Source organism: Sciurus carolinensis, chromosome 14 (genome assembly GCF_902686445.1).
Source record: "Sciurus carolinensis chromosome 14, mSciCar1.2, whole genome shotgun sequence".
Taxonomy (NCBI): domain Eukaryota; kingdom Metazoa; phylum Chordata; class Mammalia; order Rodentia; family Sciuridae; genus Sciurus; species Sciurus carolinensis.
The window spans coordinates 78,793,498-78,813,623 of NC_062226.1; the positions used below are offsets into that span (position 1 = coordinate 78,793,498).

Here is a 20,126-nt window from a genome sequence, read left to right on the forward strand (position 1 = left end):
AAAAATCAAACTACTGGACTGGGGATATGACTTGGTTGGTAGAGTGCTTGCCTCATAAGCCCAAGGCCCTGGGTTCAATTCCCAGCACCGCCAAAAAAGAAAAAATTATTAAACCATTGATTTCCATTATGTCAGACTGACCTTGCTTATTCTAGGTCTCTAAATTTGGTGTGCATGTCCTAATAAGAACATGAGATCTATTGGGTAGGAAAACAAAATATTTGTATCTTTTAAAGTTATCTTTTGTTTTTGTATTTTATAATGTATATAAACTCTGTGTACAGAACTTCATATATATAACTTATTAATTAATAAATCATGTTAAAAAATACTTACTTGTGGGATGCCCAGTCAAGTGCTTAGAGAATTTAAAGGTTCAGCAATGATGGAGTTTAGAACTACTTCTTTGACTTGGCACATAAGGAAAACAAAATTCTTAAAAGTTAATTGAATTGTCAGTTTACATAACTAATCAGCAACAGATCACCCAGTGGCTAAAGTCACATAACTAGTCAGTGGCAGAGTGGGGTCTGGGTCACTGGACCCCTAAGTCAGAATCTACTGTTTAATATACTAACAGCAGGATAACTCTTCCAGTAAATATATCTGGGGTGTGTGCATGTGTGTGTGTATATAAGGCACTGACATAATCAGCCATACTTATTTTACTTTTAGTTTTCCTGTGTCCTTATTTAAGCATTTGATTTCATGCTATTAAATCCTTGAAGTATCAGACCATGAGAAGGCATGAAGAAACCTGGGCTGAGAGTCTTCGATATAGGAGACCAGATCTTGACTGCATGGCTGGCTTAAGGCGCATCACATTGAATTGCAACTCCCTCATTGGTGACCTGGGGGCACGTGCTTTTGCAGACTGTCTTAGTGAGGATTTATGGCTTAGAGGTAAGATAAATGAACTTCTAGAATCGAAAATGGTGAATTTTTTGGTATCAAATGTGCTTAGCTCTTGGCACCATAGTGTTGTTGTAAGATAATTTTATGGTGGCGTTATTTATTTTTTATTTTTTTATTTTTGGAACTGGGAAAACAACCCAGGGTGTTATGAATGCAAGGCAAACACTTTGTCTTTGAGCTACATCCCATCCAAGATAGTTTTAAAAGCCTTTTTCTTCTTAATAGCCTTTAATCTTTTGTAAAAGTTAAATATATTCTTCATAGAAAATACAGAGTAAATAATCAGATAATATTACCTGTAATCAAAACACCCAGACATATAATTTTGGCATACATATTTTAGCTTTTTTTTGGCAGATGTATTTGTACATGTAAGAGATTATAAAAATAGAATTATAGGACTCTATTTTATAACCCTACTTTTTTTTTATATTTTCTATTTTTGTTTTAATTTTTTATTTGTTCTTTTTAGTTATACATGACAGTAGAATGTATTTTGATGTATACATGGAGTATAACTTCCTGTTTTTGAGGTTGTACATGCTATGGAGTTACATTGGTGGTGTATTCATATGTGAACATAAGAATGTTATGTCTGATTCATTCTACTGTCTTTCCCATTCCCATCTCCCACTCTGTTCCTCCCACTCCCCTCTGTCCAATCCGGTGAACTTCTACCCTAGCCTGTTGTGAGTCAGCATCTGTGTATCAGAGAGAACATTCGGCCTTTGGTTTTTTGGGTTTGGCTTATTTCCCTTAGCACAATAGTTTCCATTTCCTTCCATTTACCAGCAAATGCCATAATTTCATTTTTCTTTATGGCAGAGTAATATTCCAGTGTGTATACATACCAATTTTCTTTATCCATTCATCTATTGAAGGGCACCTGGGTTGGTTCCATAGCTGAGCTGTTGTGAATTGAGCTACAAACATTGATATGGCAGTATCACTATAGTATGGTAGTTTTAAGTCTTTGGGGTATATGCTGAGAAGTGGAATAACTGGGTCAAATGGTGGTTCCGTTCCAAGTTTTCTGAGGAATCTCCATATGACTTTCCATAGTAGTTGTACCAATTTGTAGTCCCATCAGCAATGTATGAGTGTACCTTTTTCCCCACATCCTCACCAACATTTATTGTTATTTGTATTCTTGATAATTGCCATTCTAACTAGAGTAAAATGAAATCTCAGTGTAGTTTTTATTTTTTTAAATTTTTTTAGTTGTCAATAGACATTTATTTATTTATACGCGGTGCTGAGAATTGAATCCAGTGTCTCACATATGCTAGGCAAGCGCTCTACCACTGAGCCACAACCCCAGACTGGAGATCTTAGGATAGTTTTAATTTGCATTTCTGTAATTGATAGAGATGTTGAACATTTTTTTGTGTATTTATTGACTGTATTTCTTCTTCTATGAAGTGTCTGTTCAGGTACTTTGCCCACTAATTGATCGGGTTATTTTTTTGGTGTTTTTGAGTTTCATATATATCCTGAAGATGAATGCTCTATCTGAGGTTCAGGTGGCAAAGATTTCCTCCCATTCTGTAAGCACTCTGGTCATGTTCTTGATTATTTCCTTTGCTGTGAAGAAGTTTTTTATTTTGATACCATCCCATTTATTATTCTTTCTTTATTTGATTTTTTGGGGGATTACTGGGGATTGAACTCAGAGGCTTTTGACCACTGAACCAAATCCCAGCCCTATTTTGTATTTTGAGACACAGTCTCAGTGAGTTGCTTAGTATCTTGCTTTTGCTGGAGCTGGCTTTGAACTCATGATCCTCCTGCCTCAGCCTCTTGAGTTGCTGGGATTTCAGGCATGCACCACCTTGCCTGACTCCATTGATTTTTTTTTTTTTTTTTTTTTTAATATTTTTAGTTGTAGATGGATACAATGCCTCTATTTTATTTACTTATTTTTATGTGGTGCTAAGGATTGAACTCAGTGCCTCACACATGCTAGGCAAGCACTCTGCCATGGATCTACAACCCTAACCCCACTCCATTTGTTCTTAATTTATTCGTTTATTAATTAATTCATTTATTTATTTTGTTCTAATTTCATTTGTGCTTTAGGAGTCTTGTTGAAGAATTCAGTTCTTTGGCCTATGTGATGTAGACTTGGGCCTACTTTTTCTTCTTTTAGGTGCAGGGTCTCTGGTTTGATGCCTCGGTCCTTGATCCACTTTTGAGTTTTTGTTTTTTTTTTCAGGGTGAGAAATAGAGGTCTAATTTCATTTTGTTACATATGGATTTCCAGTTTTCCCAGCACCATTTGTTGAAGATGCTATCTTTTCTCCAATGTATGTTTATGGTGTCTTTGTCTAGTATGAGATAACTGTATTTATGTGGTAACCCTACTTTTTTTGCTTTATTATATCTCATGTAGTACTCCCTCATATTGATGCACAGTAGTTTATTTAATTTCCTGCTATTTGATATTTAGGCAGTTTGTACTTTTCCCCTATTATAAATGTATATTAAAAGAATGTATGTGTACATCCCTGTGTCTGTTGGAATTCTTCTATAAGATAAATTACTAAAAGTGAAATGACTTTAGTGTAACATATTTTTAAAGACAAAGGTATGTGTCGTCAAATTTTCTTCCAGAATTGCTGTGCCATGTTGTGGTCCACGCTAACAGTATATATGAGGCCTGCACACTCATAAACATGAGTTTGTGTCAGTTTTAAAACTTTAAACTTTACGAAAATAAGAGCCACCTACACCTTTTGTTACACATGAGATTGCCCTATAAATCTTATAAATTTTCACTCACTATAGCTTGAGCACCTTAACATTTTTTATTAGTGCATTATAGTTATACATAATTATGGGATTCATTTTGACATGTTTATGAATGCATATAACATAATTTGCTTCATTTTAACCCCCCGTGCAAATCCATTCCCTTCCCTCCTTCCACCCCTAATCCTGGATAAAGACAATGTAGTATACATACACAATAGTGTCCCTTAGCCATAAAGAAGAATAAAATTACATTATTTACTAGTAAATGGAGGAAAGTCCTCTGTTGCTCTTCCTTTTATTAATTCATTTTTTACTTGGTGCTTTGAAGTTATACAGAAAAGTAGAATTCATTGTGATATATTCATACATGCTCATAGCATAGTTTGGTCAGTTTCATTCTGTAATTCCTCCCCTTTCCCTTCCCTTCCCCCTTCCCTTTGATCCCTCTCTCTATTCCACTGTTCTCCCATCTATTTTCATGAGATACCTTCTTTTTAAAAAAAAAAAAAATTCTTAACTCTATAATTTCAACATATTTGACCCTTGACATCCTGTGTCTGACTTAATTCACTTGGCATGATGTTCTCCACTTCTCTTCATTTACTAGTAAATGATGTAATTTTATTCTTCTTTGTGGCTAAGTGAAACTCTATTGTGTATGTCAACCACATTGTCTTTATCCAGTCATGTTTTGAAGGACACCTACAGTGGTTCAATAACTTGGCTGTTGTGAATTGTGCTGCTATAAATATTGATATGGATGTATAAAAAGGAATGGGATAGCTGGGTCACACAGTGAGTTTGTTTGAGCATCTTAACAAATCAATAACCCTACATTTACTGGATCATTTCTAGTTACTAGTTCATACTTCCATTGTTTTCTTTTTTTAAAAATTTTTTTTTGTTGTTGGTGGACCTTTATTTTATTCATTTATTCATATGCAGTGCTGAGAATCAAACCCAGTGCCTCACACATGCTAGACAAGCGTTCCACCCCTGAGCCACAACCCCAGTCCAGTTCCATTATATTCTATACCATAGTGCACTTAGGTTACTCCTTCCTTTTAGATATCTAAGCTGTTTCCAATTTTTTCAATGTTGTAATCAGCACTTTGATACATATCCTTGCCCATGTCTCTTGATTGTTTCCTTTCTTTAAATTCTTAGAGTTGCTGGATTAAAAGAATGTGCATATTTTATGCTGGAGTTATAGCTCATGGTAGAGCATTTGCCTGACATGTACAAGAGACCCCAGGTTTCATTCTCAATACCACAAAATGAAAGAAAAAAAAAAAAGTTTTAAGGATATTTGTACATTTTAAAGGCTGTTATTATATGATCTTGGCCTGAACTTTACTGATATGAGAACAGTCATATTTCATTGGAATAATTTGTGTTCATTTGGTTTACTAGTGAGATTTACTGGCTATTTTTATTTATGTGGTGAGTTGAAGGTTATATCCTATTTTTGTGTGTCATGATATATCTTAGTCTGAGCAGTTGCAGAATATCATAGACTGGTTGATTCAAACAGACATTTCTATCTCACTGTTTTGAAGGCTGGGAAGTCTAAGGTCAAGGTGCGAGCAGATCCAGTGTCTGATGTAGACGTTCTTCCTGGTTTATAGAAGAAACCTGTCTTGTTTTATCCCATTATGGGAGCTCTGTTCTCAAGATTTCATCTAAATCTATTTTCCCAAGGCCTCATTTCCTGATACTTTACCACTTATTTTTATTTAAGGCACGGTCTTCCTAAGTTGCCCAGGCAGCCTTGAACATGTTTTTTTTTTTTGGTAGTCGTGTATGGATAGAATGCCTTTATTTTATTTTTGTGTGGTGCTAAGGATCATGCTAGTAAATGCTCTCCCACTGAGCTATACAATCCCAGCCCAGCCTTAAAAACTTTGGGTTATCCTGCCTCAGCCTCCCAAGTAGCTAGTAGCTACGAGTACGGGTGTGTGCCATTGCACCCAATTTCCCCTTTCCATTATAGTTTTTTGAGTTTAATTTGGAGTTCAAGATCATAATCAAAAATTTTTGGATCATAATCAAAAGAATGCAGTGCAGTCTCTGAGTACTACCCGCTACTCGCCTGTGCTGTTTGCACTGCCACTAGCATCCTTGTTCATTATTAACTGATACTCATTTTGTGATTTTTTTTTTTCCCCCTCATAGATTGTGTAGAGAGCTTTCCAACTCTGCAGTTATAAAATATGTTGGGTGACATGTTAGAACTAAGGATGGATAATCATAGCACATCCAAGAAGAGAGTTTTTTGAGGGGTTGGCCATTTTTTTTTTCAGTGTATGTATTTGCATATGCATTTCTGATTTTATTTTTTTAATACTCAAGATTAAAAACCTGGGCTGGGACTGTAGCTCAGTGGCAGAGCACTTGCCTAGCATGTAAGGCATTGGGTTCAATCCTTAGCACCGCATAAAAATAAACAAGTAAAATAAAGGCATTCTGTCCATCTACAACTACAAAAAAATTTTTTTAAAAAGATTAAAAACCTGCCATAACTACTCTTGTGCAGGAATCTCAAACATTAATGAGAGTTGCCTGTATGTTAAATCTGTATTGAATTCACAAGTGACCTATTGTCTTTCATCAAAAGCTCTTGACCTGCAGCAGTGTGGCCTCACCAATGAAGGAGCCAAAGCTTTACTAGAGGCGCTTGAAACCAATAGAACTCTGGTCATTCTGGATATAAGAAAAAATTCACTCATTGGTATGTCACCTTTTTTTTTTTTTTTTAACTAATTAACAAATAGCAGAATTAAAAGAATTTGTTCATGTATTGACAGTTTTTAAAACTTAATATGTTTGTCTTCCTAATCTTATACTTTTCTAATCTTGTACTTACTTATGTTTTTAGCAGCTGATTTGCTAATTAAAATGAGTTATACTTGTAAATTGTTCTTGGCTGCTACTCTGAATAGAGGTGAACCTAGATAATAAATCTGCTTCCACCAAGAGCATTATTTCCATTTTTTGTGGAACATCTGAATTCTCGGAGAGAGCATTTCATTCTTTTTCTAATTTGACTAATAATTTTTAAATACTTCTGTGCGCCAAACACTGGTTTAGGCACTAAACTTATCAGCAATGAACCAGCTAGACAAAGTCTTACTCTCATGTAGCTTATATTCTTTTTTTTTGCGGCAATGGGGATCGAACTCAGGGCCTTGTGATTATGAGGCAAGCACTCTACCAGCTGAGCTATCTCCCCAGCCCTCATGTAGCTTATATTCTAATGGGGGAAATCAAATACAAATGAGTGAACAGATAAGTAATATAATTTGAGATAGCAGGAAGTGTAAAGATGTCTTAAAATGAGAAAACAGATGGGGTCAGATGAGACTATATTAGATAGGTTTGTTAGAGGACAATGTCAATAGAAAAGTGACATATACACAAGAGACCTGAGTAGAGACAGGAGTAACCAGTTCTAGAACAAGAAAGTAATGAGCATGTAAGCACGAGGTGGTAGAGTGAATGGAATATTTAAGGAAAAGCAATGAGGCCAACATGATTGGAGCACTAAGTAAGGGAGAATTGGTATCCTATGAGGTCAGACAGCTAGCTGGGGGCAATATTGTGAGGTCTTAAAGACCAAGGTAAGGTCCTGGACTATTCAGAGTGAACTGAAAGCCATGGGAGAGTTTTGAGCTGGGAAAAGAAATGATCCAAGTAGCATTTCAGTATGCAGGGATAAGGAGGCAAACAGACCAATTTGAAGACTTGGACCACAGTGGTCCAAATAAGAGGTGGTTATGACTTAGCTTAGGGTGAAAGTTTGGAGGTGATAAAACAAGGTGTAACTAAAAAGAAGACTTGCAGAGAGATTCAATGTGGGATATGAAGGAAATAGTAATTTTTTAAATGTCCTCGATAACGTGTACAACTGGGTGGTACCATTTACTAAGAAAAGGAGGCTGAGAGGAGCAGCTTCAAGGATGTATCACAACTTTGGTTTGAATATTTTAATTTTATGGGAAAAGTAATGATTAGTTGACTTTTGTTTTTAAATGGAAATAACCACTCACTGGAAAAGTTACTATTTCAATTTTCATTTTACTTTAGATCATTCTTTGATGAAAGCAGTTATCAAAAAAGTTCTTCAGAATGGAAGGAGTGCTAAGTCAGAGGTATAATATGTTTTAATCCTCTAGAAAGAATGTTTCTTTAGTTGCTTTTCTTTTGTTTTTAATAAAATAAAATTGTCAGGGCACTTTCTTAAATGAAGTTTTTAGTCAGATAAGGTAGCTTTTCTGTTTTTGAAAATATTTTGTGAGTCTAATTTGAAATCCTTCAACTGCAAATTGCAAACCTTTGGTTAATTTAGAATATTTTAATAAATTCCAGTTAAGGTTGAATCCTCATAAATTACCAGTAACTGAAATTACTTTTATATTTCTTACAGTACCAGTGGATAACTTCTCCATCAGTGAGGGAACCATCTAAAACTGCTAAACAGAAAAAGAGAACTATAATTCTGGGAAGTAGTCGAAAAGGAAAAGCTACTATTAGAATTGGTAACCCTTTCTTTCTGACTTGTCTTTTTATTGCTCCTAAAACTTATATTTCCATGTGTTCTAATGTGTTAAAATTGCTCTTCTCAGTGTCTGTAATCACCACTAATGACTACATGTATAATCTTATCAAGACTCTAATTGTTCTGAAACAGAAAACGAGAATTTAGAGAAAGTAGACTTAGTAATTGAATCATTATGAAAAGAATGCTAGTATTTCCATTTTTTAAATTAACCACTTTTATTGTGTGTTTTTCATAAAATGCTCATCATTTTCAGTGTTTCCCGGTTGATGATTATCTCTCATACTTTGCAGTTGAAATTGGGATGCCCTTTGATGACACTGCTTTTAAGTGTCTTCTTGTTCTGTGGTGCTACGGAGGGAATCCAGGGCTTTGAGCTTGTTAGACAAGTGCTCTATCACTGAGTCAGATCCCCAACCTAATTACTTTAAAATTTTTAATTTAAAAAATTTTTTTAATTTTTATTTTTTTGGTACTGGGGATTGAATGCAGGTTTGTTTTACTCACTTAGTCACCTCCCCAGTCCTTTTTATTTTTTATTCTGAGATAGGGTCTTGCTAAGTTGCTGAGGTTGATCTCAAACTTGTGATTCTCCTGCTTCAGTCTCCTGAGTTGCTGGGATTACAGGTGTGTGTTGCCAATTACTTTTTTTAAGTCGAGAAATACCTTTCTTAAACTATAGGAAACAACAATTTTCCCCATTTTGACCCTTGTTTCTCACTCCTCCTTTGAAATTCCTACTTGAAAGTTATTGAATTAACACCTTGATTCTTTCAATGATGAAGAAAAAACTTAAAAATATAATCCTTATGAAACAATTTTGCAGATAAGTATTGACCCTAGATGGAATGTTTTAGAAAAAAATGTTCTAAATATTTGTTATAATGTATACTTAATCTTCCAAGTAATACTTAATCTAATAATAATTAAAATCATCTATGATTTTGTGACCAAGTGTAATGGGGAAAAAAGGCCTTTTAAATAAAACTCTTTTTAACAACCAGTGAAATAAATTTCACATTCTACTGAATTTATAAATTTGGTGTAATTTAATTCTATTAAAACTTTTGTGTTATTTCTAAAGAGTTCTTTTATTTTCTAGAACACATTATCTTTAGGAAATTTTTTTTCTTTGTGATAAGGAAAAATGACACAGTAGACTAAGTTAATCTAAATCTATTAGGAAATTGGCCTTTTTAAAATAATAACTGCATTTGAGACAGTAAAAACATAAGAACTAATATAGGAAAAGACATAGTTGTATGTTTATGATCTACCAACTTTCTAGTTAAAGGTTTGTGGTAACTTTAGTTATATGCCAGATACATCAAGGTCACTGAACAATTAATGACAATCTTGTTTGGATTCAATCTGAAATTTTAACAAATTGTTTGACTTAATACCATTGAGGCATATACTTAAAAATGGTTAATATGAGGACTGGGGATGTAGCTCAGTGGTAGAACACTTATCTAGCATGTATGAGACCCAGGGTACAGTCCCTAGTATTACACGTACACACAAAAAAGGTTAATATGGAAATTTTTGCTAGCTGTATTTCAACATAATTTTTTAAAAAGTCGTTTGAAGATTTTCATTTAGCTTTTATTGAGGTATTGTATTATAATAGCAATGAAATAAAAATAGATAATACCTCCAGTTCCATTATTCTCTCAAATAATATTTCCTTTCTCCTGTTGACTATCAACATTTTACATAGTTTAAATATATTTTGGCATTCTTTTTCACTTCATATTAAATTTTTATATGATTGTTACTTTTTTAATGCATTCACAGGGTTTCATTGAGTTGATGGGTCAATATGTTGAACTGGGAAAAAGCTGGAGAAGATTTAAATATTTAATATTTTTTAAAAATCTTACTGTAAACATCTTCATAAATGTAACTTCTTGTTTTATTAAAAGATGTAGGGCTTGGGGATGTAGCTCAGTTGGTAGAGCGCTTGCCTCACAAGCACAAGGTCCTGGGTTCAATCCCCAGCCCTGGGAAAAAAAAAAAAAAAAGATGTATATTTTTATTCACTATTAACCAATTTATTTGTAGTAAATAGTAGATGAGTATTAAACCAAGAAAAGATATAGTATTTATCTACCAACTCTTTTTTTTTTTTTTTTTTAATCTACCAACTCTTAACAGTGATATTTTAGTTGTCAATTAGTATATACAAGTTGATACTGGTGACATCACAATAAATATTATTGCTAGAGGTTTGTATCATGTAAAGCATTCTTTTAAGTATTTCTGTTGGTATTTAGAAATAAAAATACAAAGTATATATAATGTCCATGAAAAAACATGTTAAAAATTCTGGTAGCTAGTGTTATGTAGTAAAGCATCATAGTTGAGAATAAAAACAAAAATTTACTTCTCAGCATGGTTAAAGAAGGGGAAATGTGGCTGAAGTTTACAAACTCACTGAGGTATTTTAAGAGTAATTTTATTTCTTGGGTTTTTTTTTTTTTTTTTTTTTTTTTTTTTTTGCCTCAGTTATTTGGAGACATAGAGGTAAGCCAAATCAGAGTATTAACTTTATAGTTAGATTTCAGTGAGAACAGGGGTTGAATACTGTGAATTGTGGCACATTCATATTGTATTATATGTGCAGAAAGAGGGTAAGAAGTTTTATTAAAGTTTTTTAAATCTACTAAGATAAGTTTAAATTCCTTTGATTTTAATTAAAAATTTGTTTGCATTATTTTCTGAAAGTGAAGGAAATGGTATATATGTGAAGGCTATCCATAGGAACATTTGTGTGTGAAGGTAATTAGGTTAAAAAAGAAAAAAACTGGAAAGGCAGAAGATGAATAGAGCTCCTGTTTTGGAAGAGCTATGTAAATGTATCCAGAGAAATTCCATAGGACCATGTGGTGATTGATTATCAGTAAGTTACAGTATATGAACTATTTTTCCTATAATACCACATTTTATTTTAGATGCCATCCTAATACTGCTAAAGTGATCTTGTTTAGTAAAATAGACTGAAAAGATAAATATGACCATTTTCATAAATGAATATTATTTGTTCTCACAAATATTTAAATGTGAATTTTAAATATCTGGTTTGTTCTAATAAAGTGTCAATTTGTAGATCTAGCTCTTGCTGCCAAGTATTTCATATAACTCTTCATTATTGAAATGTAGGTTCACTCTTATCCAATGTTTTGTTTTCTTTTGTAGTTTCTATAAAATCAAATGAGAACTCAAGGTCATTTCTTAGTTACTTAGAGGATAACATTTACCCAGCTACTACCCAGTAACCTTCAAACTTTTAACTTTTGATAGTTTTTACATAGTAAAATTAATCTGAAGTTGAAATTTTGTTCTAATTCATAAGGTTCTATTGGGCAGAAGTTATGGGTATATCTATTTTGATTTGACCTTGAGATTCAGAAATGACAAAGATGTTCTGAGATTCAGTGGAGTATTTCTGCATGATACATAATCATTCATTGTTTGGAATATATTTGTATTTACTTTGGCATGTTTTGCATATATCCCATATCTTGACTTATTTTAGTCAAAGTTATAACCTGTTACTTGAGAACTTACATTTTTAAAACACTACTGGCCTATTTAATAAAAGTGTTACAAATCGGGTGCTAGGAATGTGACTTAGTAGTGCTTGCCTGTCACACATGAGACCCTGGGTTTGATTATCAACACAGCTAAAAAAACAAACAAAACCCCAGATTTATAGATTGATCTTGTTTTATTGGCCTTAGTGTCATTATCAGTTGCTCATTTGAATCCTTTTAAGAATATGCACACAAAAGCTGGGCACAGTGGCGAACATCTGTAATCCCAGTGGCTCGGGAGGCTGAGACAGGAGGATCTCAAGTTCAAAGCTAGCCTCAGCAAGGTACTAAGCAACTCAGTGAGACCCTGTCTCTAAATAAAATACAAAATAGGGCTGGAAGTGTGGCTTAGTAGTCAAGTGCCCCTGAGTTAATCCCCAATACCAAAAAAAAAAAAAAAAGAAAAGAAAATATGCACATAATAATAATCGTTAGTCTTTTATTGCATCTGGATTCCTTCTTTTTAACACTGTCTCCAATGTAGGATTGGCTACAAAGAAACCTGTGAATAGTGGAAGAAAGCACACCCTTTGTAAAGAATATGCTTCTGAACCTCCACCTGGTGTGTCTGGTTTCTTGCCATGGCGTACTGCAGAACGTGCAAAAAGGAACAGGTAGGATGTTCTTCTTTCCCATCTTTTAGTCATTCACAATTCTTTTTTACAAGCTTCTATTTTATGGGAGTTATCTGTTTGTTAATATAAGTGGGAAAAGATAACTTACATATGGCATCTGCCTAATGAGTCCTTTAGGGAAGCAAACAAAAAATTATTTTAACTAGGAGTTTCATGTTACCTCTTGAGTGTCCCAACAGGTTGTAACCCCATGGGAGTCAATAGGAGACTGAAATTATCTTTAATTGTACAGGTAAGAAAAGGTCTCAGTAAACCCATGTATAGTTGAGCTGAGACCTACAGGACAGAAGTAGAAATTTGGATATGTAAGGATAGGGAAAGGGTATTATAGGCTATGGAAATTGTTTAGTGCAAAGTGAATAAGAAGTATGGATTAGACTTATTAAGTCATCTGGCCTAATGCTCATTTTAGTGAATCAAAGAAGATTTAATAAAATTTAGCCAATTACTTACCCAGGGCATAACTGTTTATAGTAATTTTCATCAAGAAGTTTTTAAAAAATTATACCATAATTTCAGCCTTAAGTGTATTAAACTATAGTACATTATTTTCTGATTCCTGACTTGAATATTCAAGAAATTGAGGATTAACAATTGCTCGATTTCATCCATTTGCCTGCAAATGCCATAATTTTATCATTCTTCATGGCGGAGTAATATTCCATTGTATATATATGCCACAGTTTCTTTATCCATTCATCAACTGAAGGGCATCTAGGTTGGTTCCACAATCTGGCTATGGTGAATTGAGCAGCAATGAACATTGATGTGGCTGTATCTCTGTAGTATTTGGAGAATATCATGCTAAGTGAGATAAGCCAATCTCAAAAAACTAAAGGATGAATGATCTCGCTGATAAGCGGATGAGGACATATAATGGGGGGTGGGAGGGGTTAGCATTAGGTTTAGGGTTAGGTTTAGGGTTAGGGATAAGGAGTGTGGTAAGAATGAAGGAAAGAAGGACTGTATAGAGGGAAAAGAGGGGTGGGAGGAGTGGGGGGGAAGGGAAAAAAAATAATGAATCAAACATCATTGTCCTATGTAAATGTATGATGACACAAATGGTATGCCTTGACTCCATGTACAAATAGAGAAACAACATGTATCCCATTTGTATACAATAATTAAAAAAAATAAAAAAAAAACAATTGCTCAAGAAAATAATTGATTCTAAATAGGTCTAGAAATAGGTACTATGTAAAATATTCAGTTGCTCACATTGATGTATATAATCTTTGCTACGCAAGTGACTACTATGTTTATTCATAATTGGTAATATGAATTATTATTACATAAACTGGTGCTGATGCACCAGATTTTACATTTTAGTTTTATAATTCTGTGTTTTCATATCTTTTTCTTGGGACACTTAGTAATCTCCAGTCCACTCTGATCACAAGGAGTTGTAAATTAGAGAGTGATTATTATCAGAGCAGTTAGACTGAAAATCTCAATCATCCTGAGCATAGAATTGGAATGCATTTCCTAGAATTATCACAAAATCATTATGCTGCAGTCTGTTCAGTTTTCTCCCTCGTAGAGATTTCCAGTTTCTTTTTTTGAGGTTATTTCTATACGTGGTTCTATATGGATAATAGTAAGTATGATTACTTGGTATTAACTGATAGTGTATTAACATCAAAATATAACTTAATTCGTCAATTTCCTTTTAGGGGTTTTCCATTAATCAAAACTCGTGATATATCTAATCAGCTACAGGTATGTGCTTATCATATTTACAGTATGTAGGGGCTTGGAGTAAGAAAGATGGAGGGTCATTCTCTGTGCTCTTTTAAAACCGAATAAAGCCTTACAAGAAATATTTCGCTCCCTGAAGTTAATCCACTCAAAACTTTCCAGGTTGCTCTCCCAACATCACAGTATCTTATGTATATGTGTCATATACTCTGTGCCTTGTGGTTTCATCTGTAGCCAAAGAAGCCATTTTTCCAGTTCCTAATCTACTATTACCCAGTGAAATGAATTCAACCACCATTACTGCTTGACACATGGAGCTGTCATACTCAAAAATGTCCTTCAGTTTTCAAGAAATGTTATATATATGTGTGTGTATATATATATCCCCCAAAATATATGTATGTATGTGTATATATACATATTTATGTAATATATATAAATATGTGTATATATGTATATAAACTTATATGTAAATTTATATATAAATATGTATATATATTTATATAAATTTATTTATAAATTCTAGATCCTAAAGTCAGAACAAAGCAACAAATGCCAGAGCCTCTGCTTTCTCAGACCATTTCTTTCCCACTCACCAGGGTCACACATATTCCCTGTCTACTGCTTCTCAGTCGTAGAGCAAACTGATTGTATCAGAGTATTGGGTTCTTCTCCCAGTTGTCACAGGAGACTCTAGGTTTTCTGTGAAAGCACTAATGAGATTGAGAAAGGAGCACCTGGGGTGTCAGTACTACCCTCTGCCTGCCTAAAAAATGGGTGTATATCTCATTATGCCATTGAGGATTTTCATATACTCATGATTTGCTGCTTGTGGTAGAAATTACATCTAGTGAGTTGTATACAGTTATGTATACAAGGTACTCTTTTTGATCTGTAGGCTTTTTTTTTATGGAGTTGGACACATCAGGTTTTAAATGACAGGAAACACTGAGCAACATTCTAGTGTCAGTGAAATTTGACAGGAGAATAATATTGTTATTTCACATCTTTAGAACAAAGGATGAGAAGAAAAGTTTTTGATGGATCAATTTTAGTTGTATATGTGTATGTGATTTTAATAAATCAAAAAGTCATTCTAGTGTTTATTAAATTACGGTTTAGCTTTCTGACTAGTCATTCTTTTACTTCCATATCAGTCCCCTACTTAGGAACTTTCCTCCAAAAAATTGTATATATTTTGTGTCTGATGATGCAGAATAAATTCCTCATCCATAGTATAAAATTGACCTGAGAAAAAAATGTATGTTCTGACTCCTCACTTGATTTATGTGCAAGAAATTTACTAAACTAACATGAGAAATTCCAAATATTAATCATAACCATGTATATACAGTAACACAGCAAGAATAAATTAGTCATATTTTACTATGTTATGGATTGTTTGGGGCCAAGGAGTAGTGAAAGACATTGTTAGAAAATGACAATATTTCAGAAAGATCACTTTGATTTTATATTTGGTATTTGGTTGATATTATTGCTTATACAATCTTGTCCTCTTTATTTAAGCAATCCAATTTTCCTGTGACTGTGACAGTAGAGAGTCCTTCATCCTCAGAAATTGAAGAGGTTGATGATTCTTCAGAAAGTGTTCATGAAATGCCTGAGGAAACTAGTTTAAAACAAGAAGCATTACAGGTATAAAACTATTACTTTAAAGATTTGAAAGTATTTGGTACTTGGCAGAAGCTTGATTGTGAAACAACCCTGGACAGCTTGTGTGGGAACCGTTTACCCCATTTTCTAATTCATATCCTCTTGAATGATTTCTTATTTTAGTGCAAGGTGAGAGAAGGACATGTGACCACTACAGAATAAAATATCACCAATAATATATTTTTCTTTTTTTAGAATCATAGAATATTAGATTTAAGGAGATCACAAACTCAAGGAAACTAAATACTGTATGATATAATCACCTAATTCAGTGTTCTTATTTTACAGACCAAGAAATTGATGGTCTAGCTGAATTTTCTTGTAAGAGGAAAATATAACTTTGTTTTGTTAAAAACTAAAGTTGAAGAAAAGTTTCGATATTCTCCTTTCATAAAAAAATTTAAGGGGCTAGGAATGTGGCTCAGTGATAGATCACTTGCCTAGCATGTGTAAGGCACTGGATTTGATTCTCAGCACCATTTATTCATAAAAATAAATGTATTTTGTCCATCTACAACTAGAAATTTTTTTAAAAATTTAATAAGTTATATTACTTTATATTTATATGCCTTACATCTAATATCATTCCATCCTTCTGTTTATATGATCAGAAAAGAAAAATTAATTTTAATAATTTTGTTGCACCTTAAAAAATATTGTATTTATTTGTTTTCAACTTTTAAAACACAACTTACAACTTACGGTAAGGGAAACACCATTTGGGGAGTTCTTGTTCGTTTGGGGAGTTCCTATTCTTTGTACTACAACATCCTTATTTATTTGTTTTGTTTATTTTTTGGTGCTGGGGATTGAACCCAGTACCTTGGATATTCCAGGCCATTGAGCTACACACCTAGCTCCCCACATTAACTTTTAAAAATTAATGTGATTTTATTTTAGGATGAAACTTACAAATATAGAAAGTTATCCCTTTATTTCTTATTTATGAACTTAAAAAATAATAGACATTTAGTTTTCACAGTTCTGGAGGCTAGGGAGTCCAGGATCAAGGTGTTGGCAGGTGGTATCTGGGCCAGGACCTGCATTTTGGTTCACAGATGGCACCTTCTTACCACGTCTTCCTGTAGTTGAAGGGCAGTTGCCTATTATGTGACTATGGAGATTACTAATTGGTGAAAAAAAAAAAATAGAAAGCCAGTTGAGGCATAGCTCAGTGGTAGAGTGCTTTCCTAACATGCATGTGGCTCTGGGTTCAATCCCTATGACTGAAAGAAAAAAATAAAAAGTACCAGACTTTCATTTTTTAAAATCAAAATAATATCTATATGGTGAAATTTTAAGATAAGTACTTACAATATTAAGGAGTGTTAGGGAAGATTCTATAGAACAAGTAGAATTATTCCTTTCATCTTTAAAATTAGCATCTATACTTTTTAGTACTTCTTGAGTGGTTTCTTACTAAGTTGCAGAGCAGAGACAAAATCCTTGATCTTCTAATCCTAATCCATTATTGTTTTAGATATGTTACATTCATTCCCTTCACCAGGGCACTACAAGATTATATTTCTAAAAGTGGTTATAAGCATTGGGAAAGATCAAGGTTCAGAAATGTAAATAGAGAATTTCTGATTTTAGATGTGCTAAGTATCTTCTAAGCTCTTCTTAATTTTGAAAACCCTCTAAAATGATGGCATCAAAAAATTCTAAATATGTAAACCCATAGCAATCAACAGTCTCAAAGAGATTCTAGACCAGGTGTAGTGGTGTACTCTTGTAATCCCAGCAACTCAGGAAGCTGAGGCAGGGGAATTGCAAGTGCAAAGCCAACCTCAGCAATTTACGGAGACCCTGTCTCAAATTAAGAAAAAAAAAAAAAAACACCCCCCCCCCCAAAAAAAAAAAAAAAAGTCATGGTGGAGAGATTCTAACACAATTTTGAAAAATAGAAGACAGGTGGAAGAAAATGTAGCTGACCCAGTAGAATGGAGGAAAATCATCACCTGGAATTTGCACAGGGACAGCCTGTGCAGTTTTGCAGGGAGAATTAATGTTTATGCTCAGCTGTATCTTCCAGAGGGAGTAAGATTAGAAATGTGACTAAAGTAGAAGTCGCTTCTTACAGTTTGTATGTGGAAGAGTTGACTCCCAGCCCTACCTTCACTCTCCTAAAGTGAGGTAATCTGACTTTGAAAAAAAGTAAACTATCTGAAGAGAAGTAGAGTAACTACTGTGAATTACACACCCTAGTAAAGGACAGTTGGGGATATCCTAACCTAACTGGCTATCCACTTCTTCATGCATTAAAGAAGCCAGTCATTGGTTTCCAATAAGCGTCTACTCTTATTCTTAAATACAAAATTACTGGTTCACCAGGTGGTTCAATAAAACTTACAACATGACAAGGGAAAAACAAGATGAAAAATGCATCCTGGTAGAGCCAGAAATAATTGAGGGAACAAAAATATTTTGGGAAAAAGGCCTATTTGATATTCTTGGGTTTATAAAGGTACAGCATCTATAAAATAAAAATAGGGTGTAGTTTAAAAAGGAATTTTCAGAAAGCAAGAAAGGTCTGTGTTATGGGGCGCAACTTAAGAACAGACCGATCACCACTGAGAAGTCCAAATTTGAGAGTCTTTATTAAGCCGTCTGGCTGACTGTCTCACACAGTGCCCCAAAAATGGCTATTGAGAAAATAACCCTAACCATAGAGTTGCAGGGATTTTTATACCATAAATCAGTACATCAATCTAAGTGTATGTTGCTATGATTTACAAACTAACATCATGGAATCTGAAATCATTAGCAGAGAGGGAAGTGGGTCAAAATGACCTTAAGGTACAAACTAAAGAATGGTTACTAACATCTAAACAATCACTGTTGACATCACCGTTAACATGGTACATTATTTAGGAAACTAGGAATCAAAAAGAGAACAATTTTTCATTATACAAGAATTGTTATTTTGTCATTTTATATTGCCAAACAAGTCATGCTAAGCAACTGTTGACAAGTACAGAGGCATCATGGGAGTAGCATTACCTACATAACATGGAGTCTCAAGGTAAAATGGAGTCTGTTTAGTCATTGCCCATATAACCTGGCCTATAACATTTCCATGGAGTCAAATATGTCAATCTGTCACACTCTGGAGGTTAAAATATGATTGTTGAGTCCTATGTGGTGGCATACACCTGTAATCCCAACAACTCAGGAGACTGAAGCAAGAGGATCACAGGTTCAAGGCCAGGCCCCACAACTTAGTGAGACCTTGTCTCAAAATAAAAAGGACTGGAGATGTAGCTCAGTTGTAGAGTACCCCAAATACATGTATATTTGTTGAAATAAATTTAGGAGGAGTTAAGGAAACTTACTTCTCATTATGTGTAATACAAAGACAGAAATGGAAAATATGACAAATGATATGGTCTTGAGGCTGTGTGTGAGGTCTAACATGTTACTACAAGTTTCCTATACCTTATCTGAAATGTTTGGGACCAGAAGTGTTTTCATATTTTTTCAGTTTGTGAATATTTGCATACATATGCATATATAATGAAATATTTGGAGATGAGATCTAGGTCTAAACACAAAAGTTACTTATATTTCATATTCACCTTATATCCATAGCCTGAAGATAAGTATATACAGTATTTTTGATATGCCTGGGTTGTGACTGTGACCTCACATGAAGTCAGATACAGAATTTTCCACTTATGGCATCATGTTGGTTCTTACAAATTTTCACACTTTGAAGTATTTCATATTTTAGATTAAGTGCTGAAATTTCTGGTCAGGTGTGGGAAATGTAGGGAAGGAAACTATCCCCCACAAAAAGCAAGAAAATTTCTCTCAAGGCCAAGTTGCAAAGGGCTACCATGTGTTGAACAAGATGAATGAAGATAGACTCATAAAATTAGACACTCTTCATTGTGAAATTTTTAAAAAGTAAGAAAAGAGAAATTTCAGAAAAATCCAGTTTTCTAAAAAAGAATAAAAATAAGCCTTTTTCATGCTTCTTATCATCTATTATAGATTCCAGAAGGCTTTGGAAAGATACTTCCAAAGTTTTAAAGGCAAATAATTTTGCACCTAGGGTTTTGTATGTAACCAAACTGTCAATCTTAAGTGGCAGCTAAATAGGATATTTTGTGTATTAACAAATTTGAAAATTTACATCCTATGCTACAGCTTTCCTTATTTAAAGATGTATGTAATCACACAAAATCAGGGGATAAACCCAAAAGGAAGATGAAAGAGTATTCAACGATCATGAATTCAATGTAGAGCAACCAGTCTAGATTTCAGAGTCTTCCAGTGATTGTGTGATTGAGA

General features: G+C 33.8%; 1 protein-coding gene and 1 non-coding gene across 6 annotated transcripts in view; both read left to right on the forward strand.

Annotated features, from left to right (window-relative positions):
• Window positions 1–20,126, forward strand: part of Cep78 (centrosomal protein 78) — a 36,437-nt gene that overhangs the window by 7,130 nt on the left and 9,181 nt on the right. For 3 of the 5 annotated variants that reach the window (XM_047525370.1, XM_047525366.1, XM_047525368.1), the window contains exons 5-12: window positions 729–903; window positions 6,287–6,400; window positions 7,756–7,820; window positions 8,096–8,207; window positions 10,736–10,753; window positions 12,308–12,437; window positions 14,132–14,177; window positions 15,684–15,812. In XM_047525370.1, coding sequence (XP_047381326.1) covers window positions 729–903; window positions 6,287–6,400; window positions 7,756–7,820; window positions 8,096–8,207; window positions 10,736–10,753; window positions 12,308–12,437; window positions 14,132–14,177; window positions 15,684–15,812 — 789 coding nt within the window. The remainder of the gene's footprint in view (window positions 1–728; window positions 904–6,286; window positions 6,401–7,755; window positions 7,821–8,095; window positions 8,208–10,735; window positions 10,754–12,307; window positions 12,438–14,131; window positions 14,178–15,683; window positions 15,813–20,126) is intronic. The other 2 variants (XM_047525367.1, XM_047525369.1) reach the window with 1 other exon arrangement.
• Window positions 10,161–10,236, forward strand: Trnav-cac (transfer RNA valine (anticodon CAC)). Its single transcript has one exon. It is a non-coding gene; the product is annotated as a tRNA-Val (tRNA).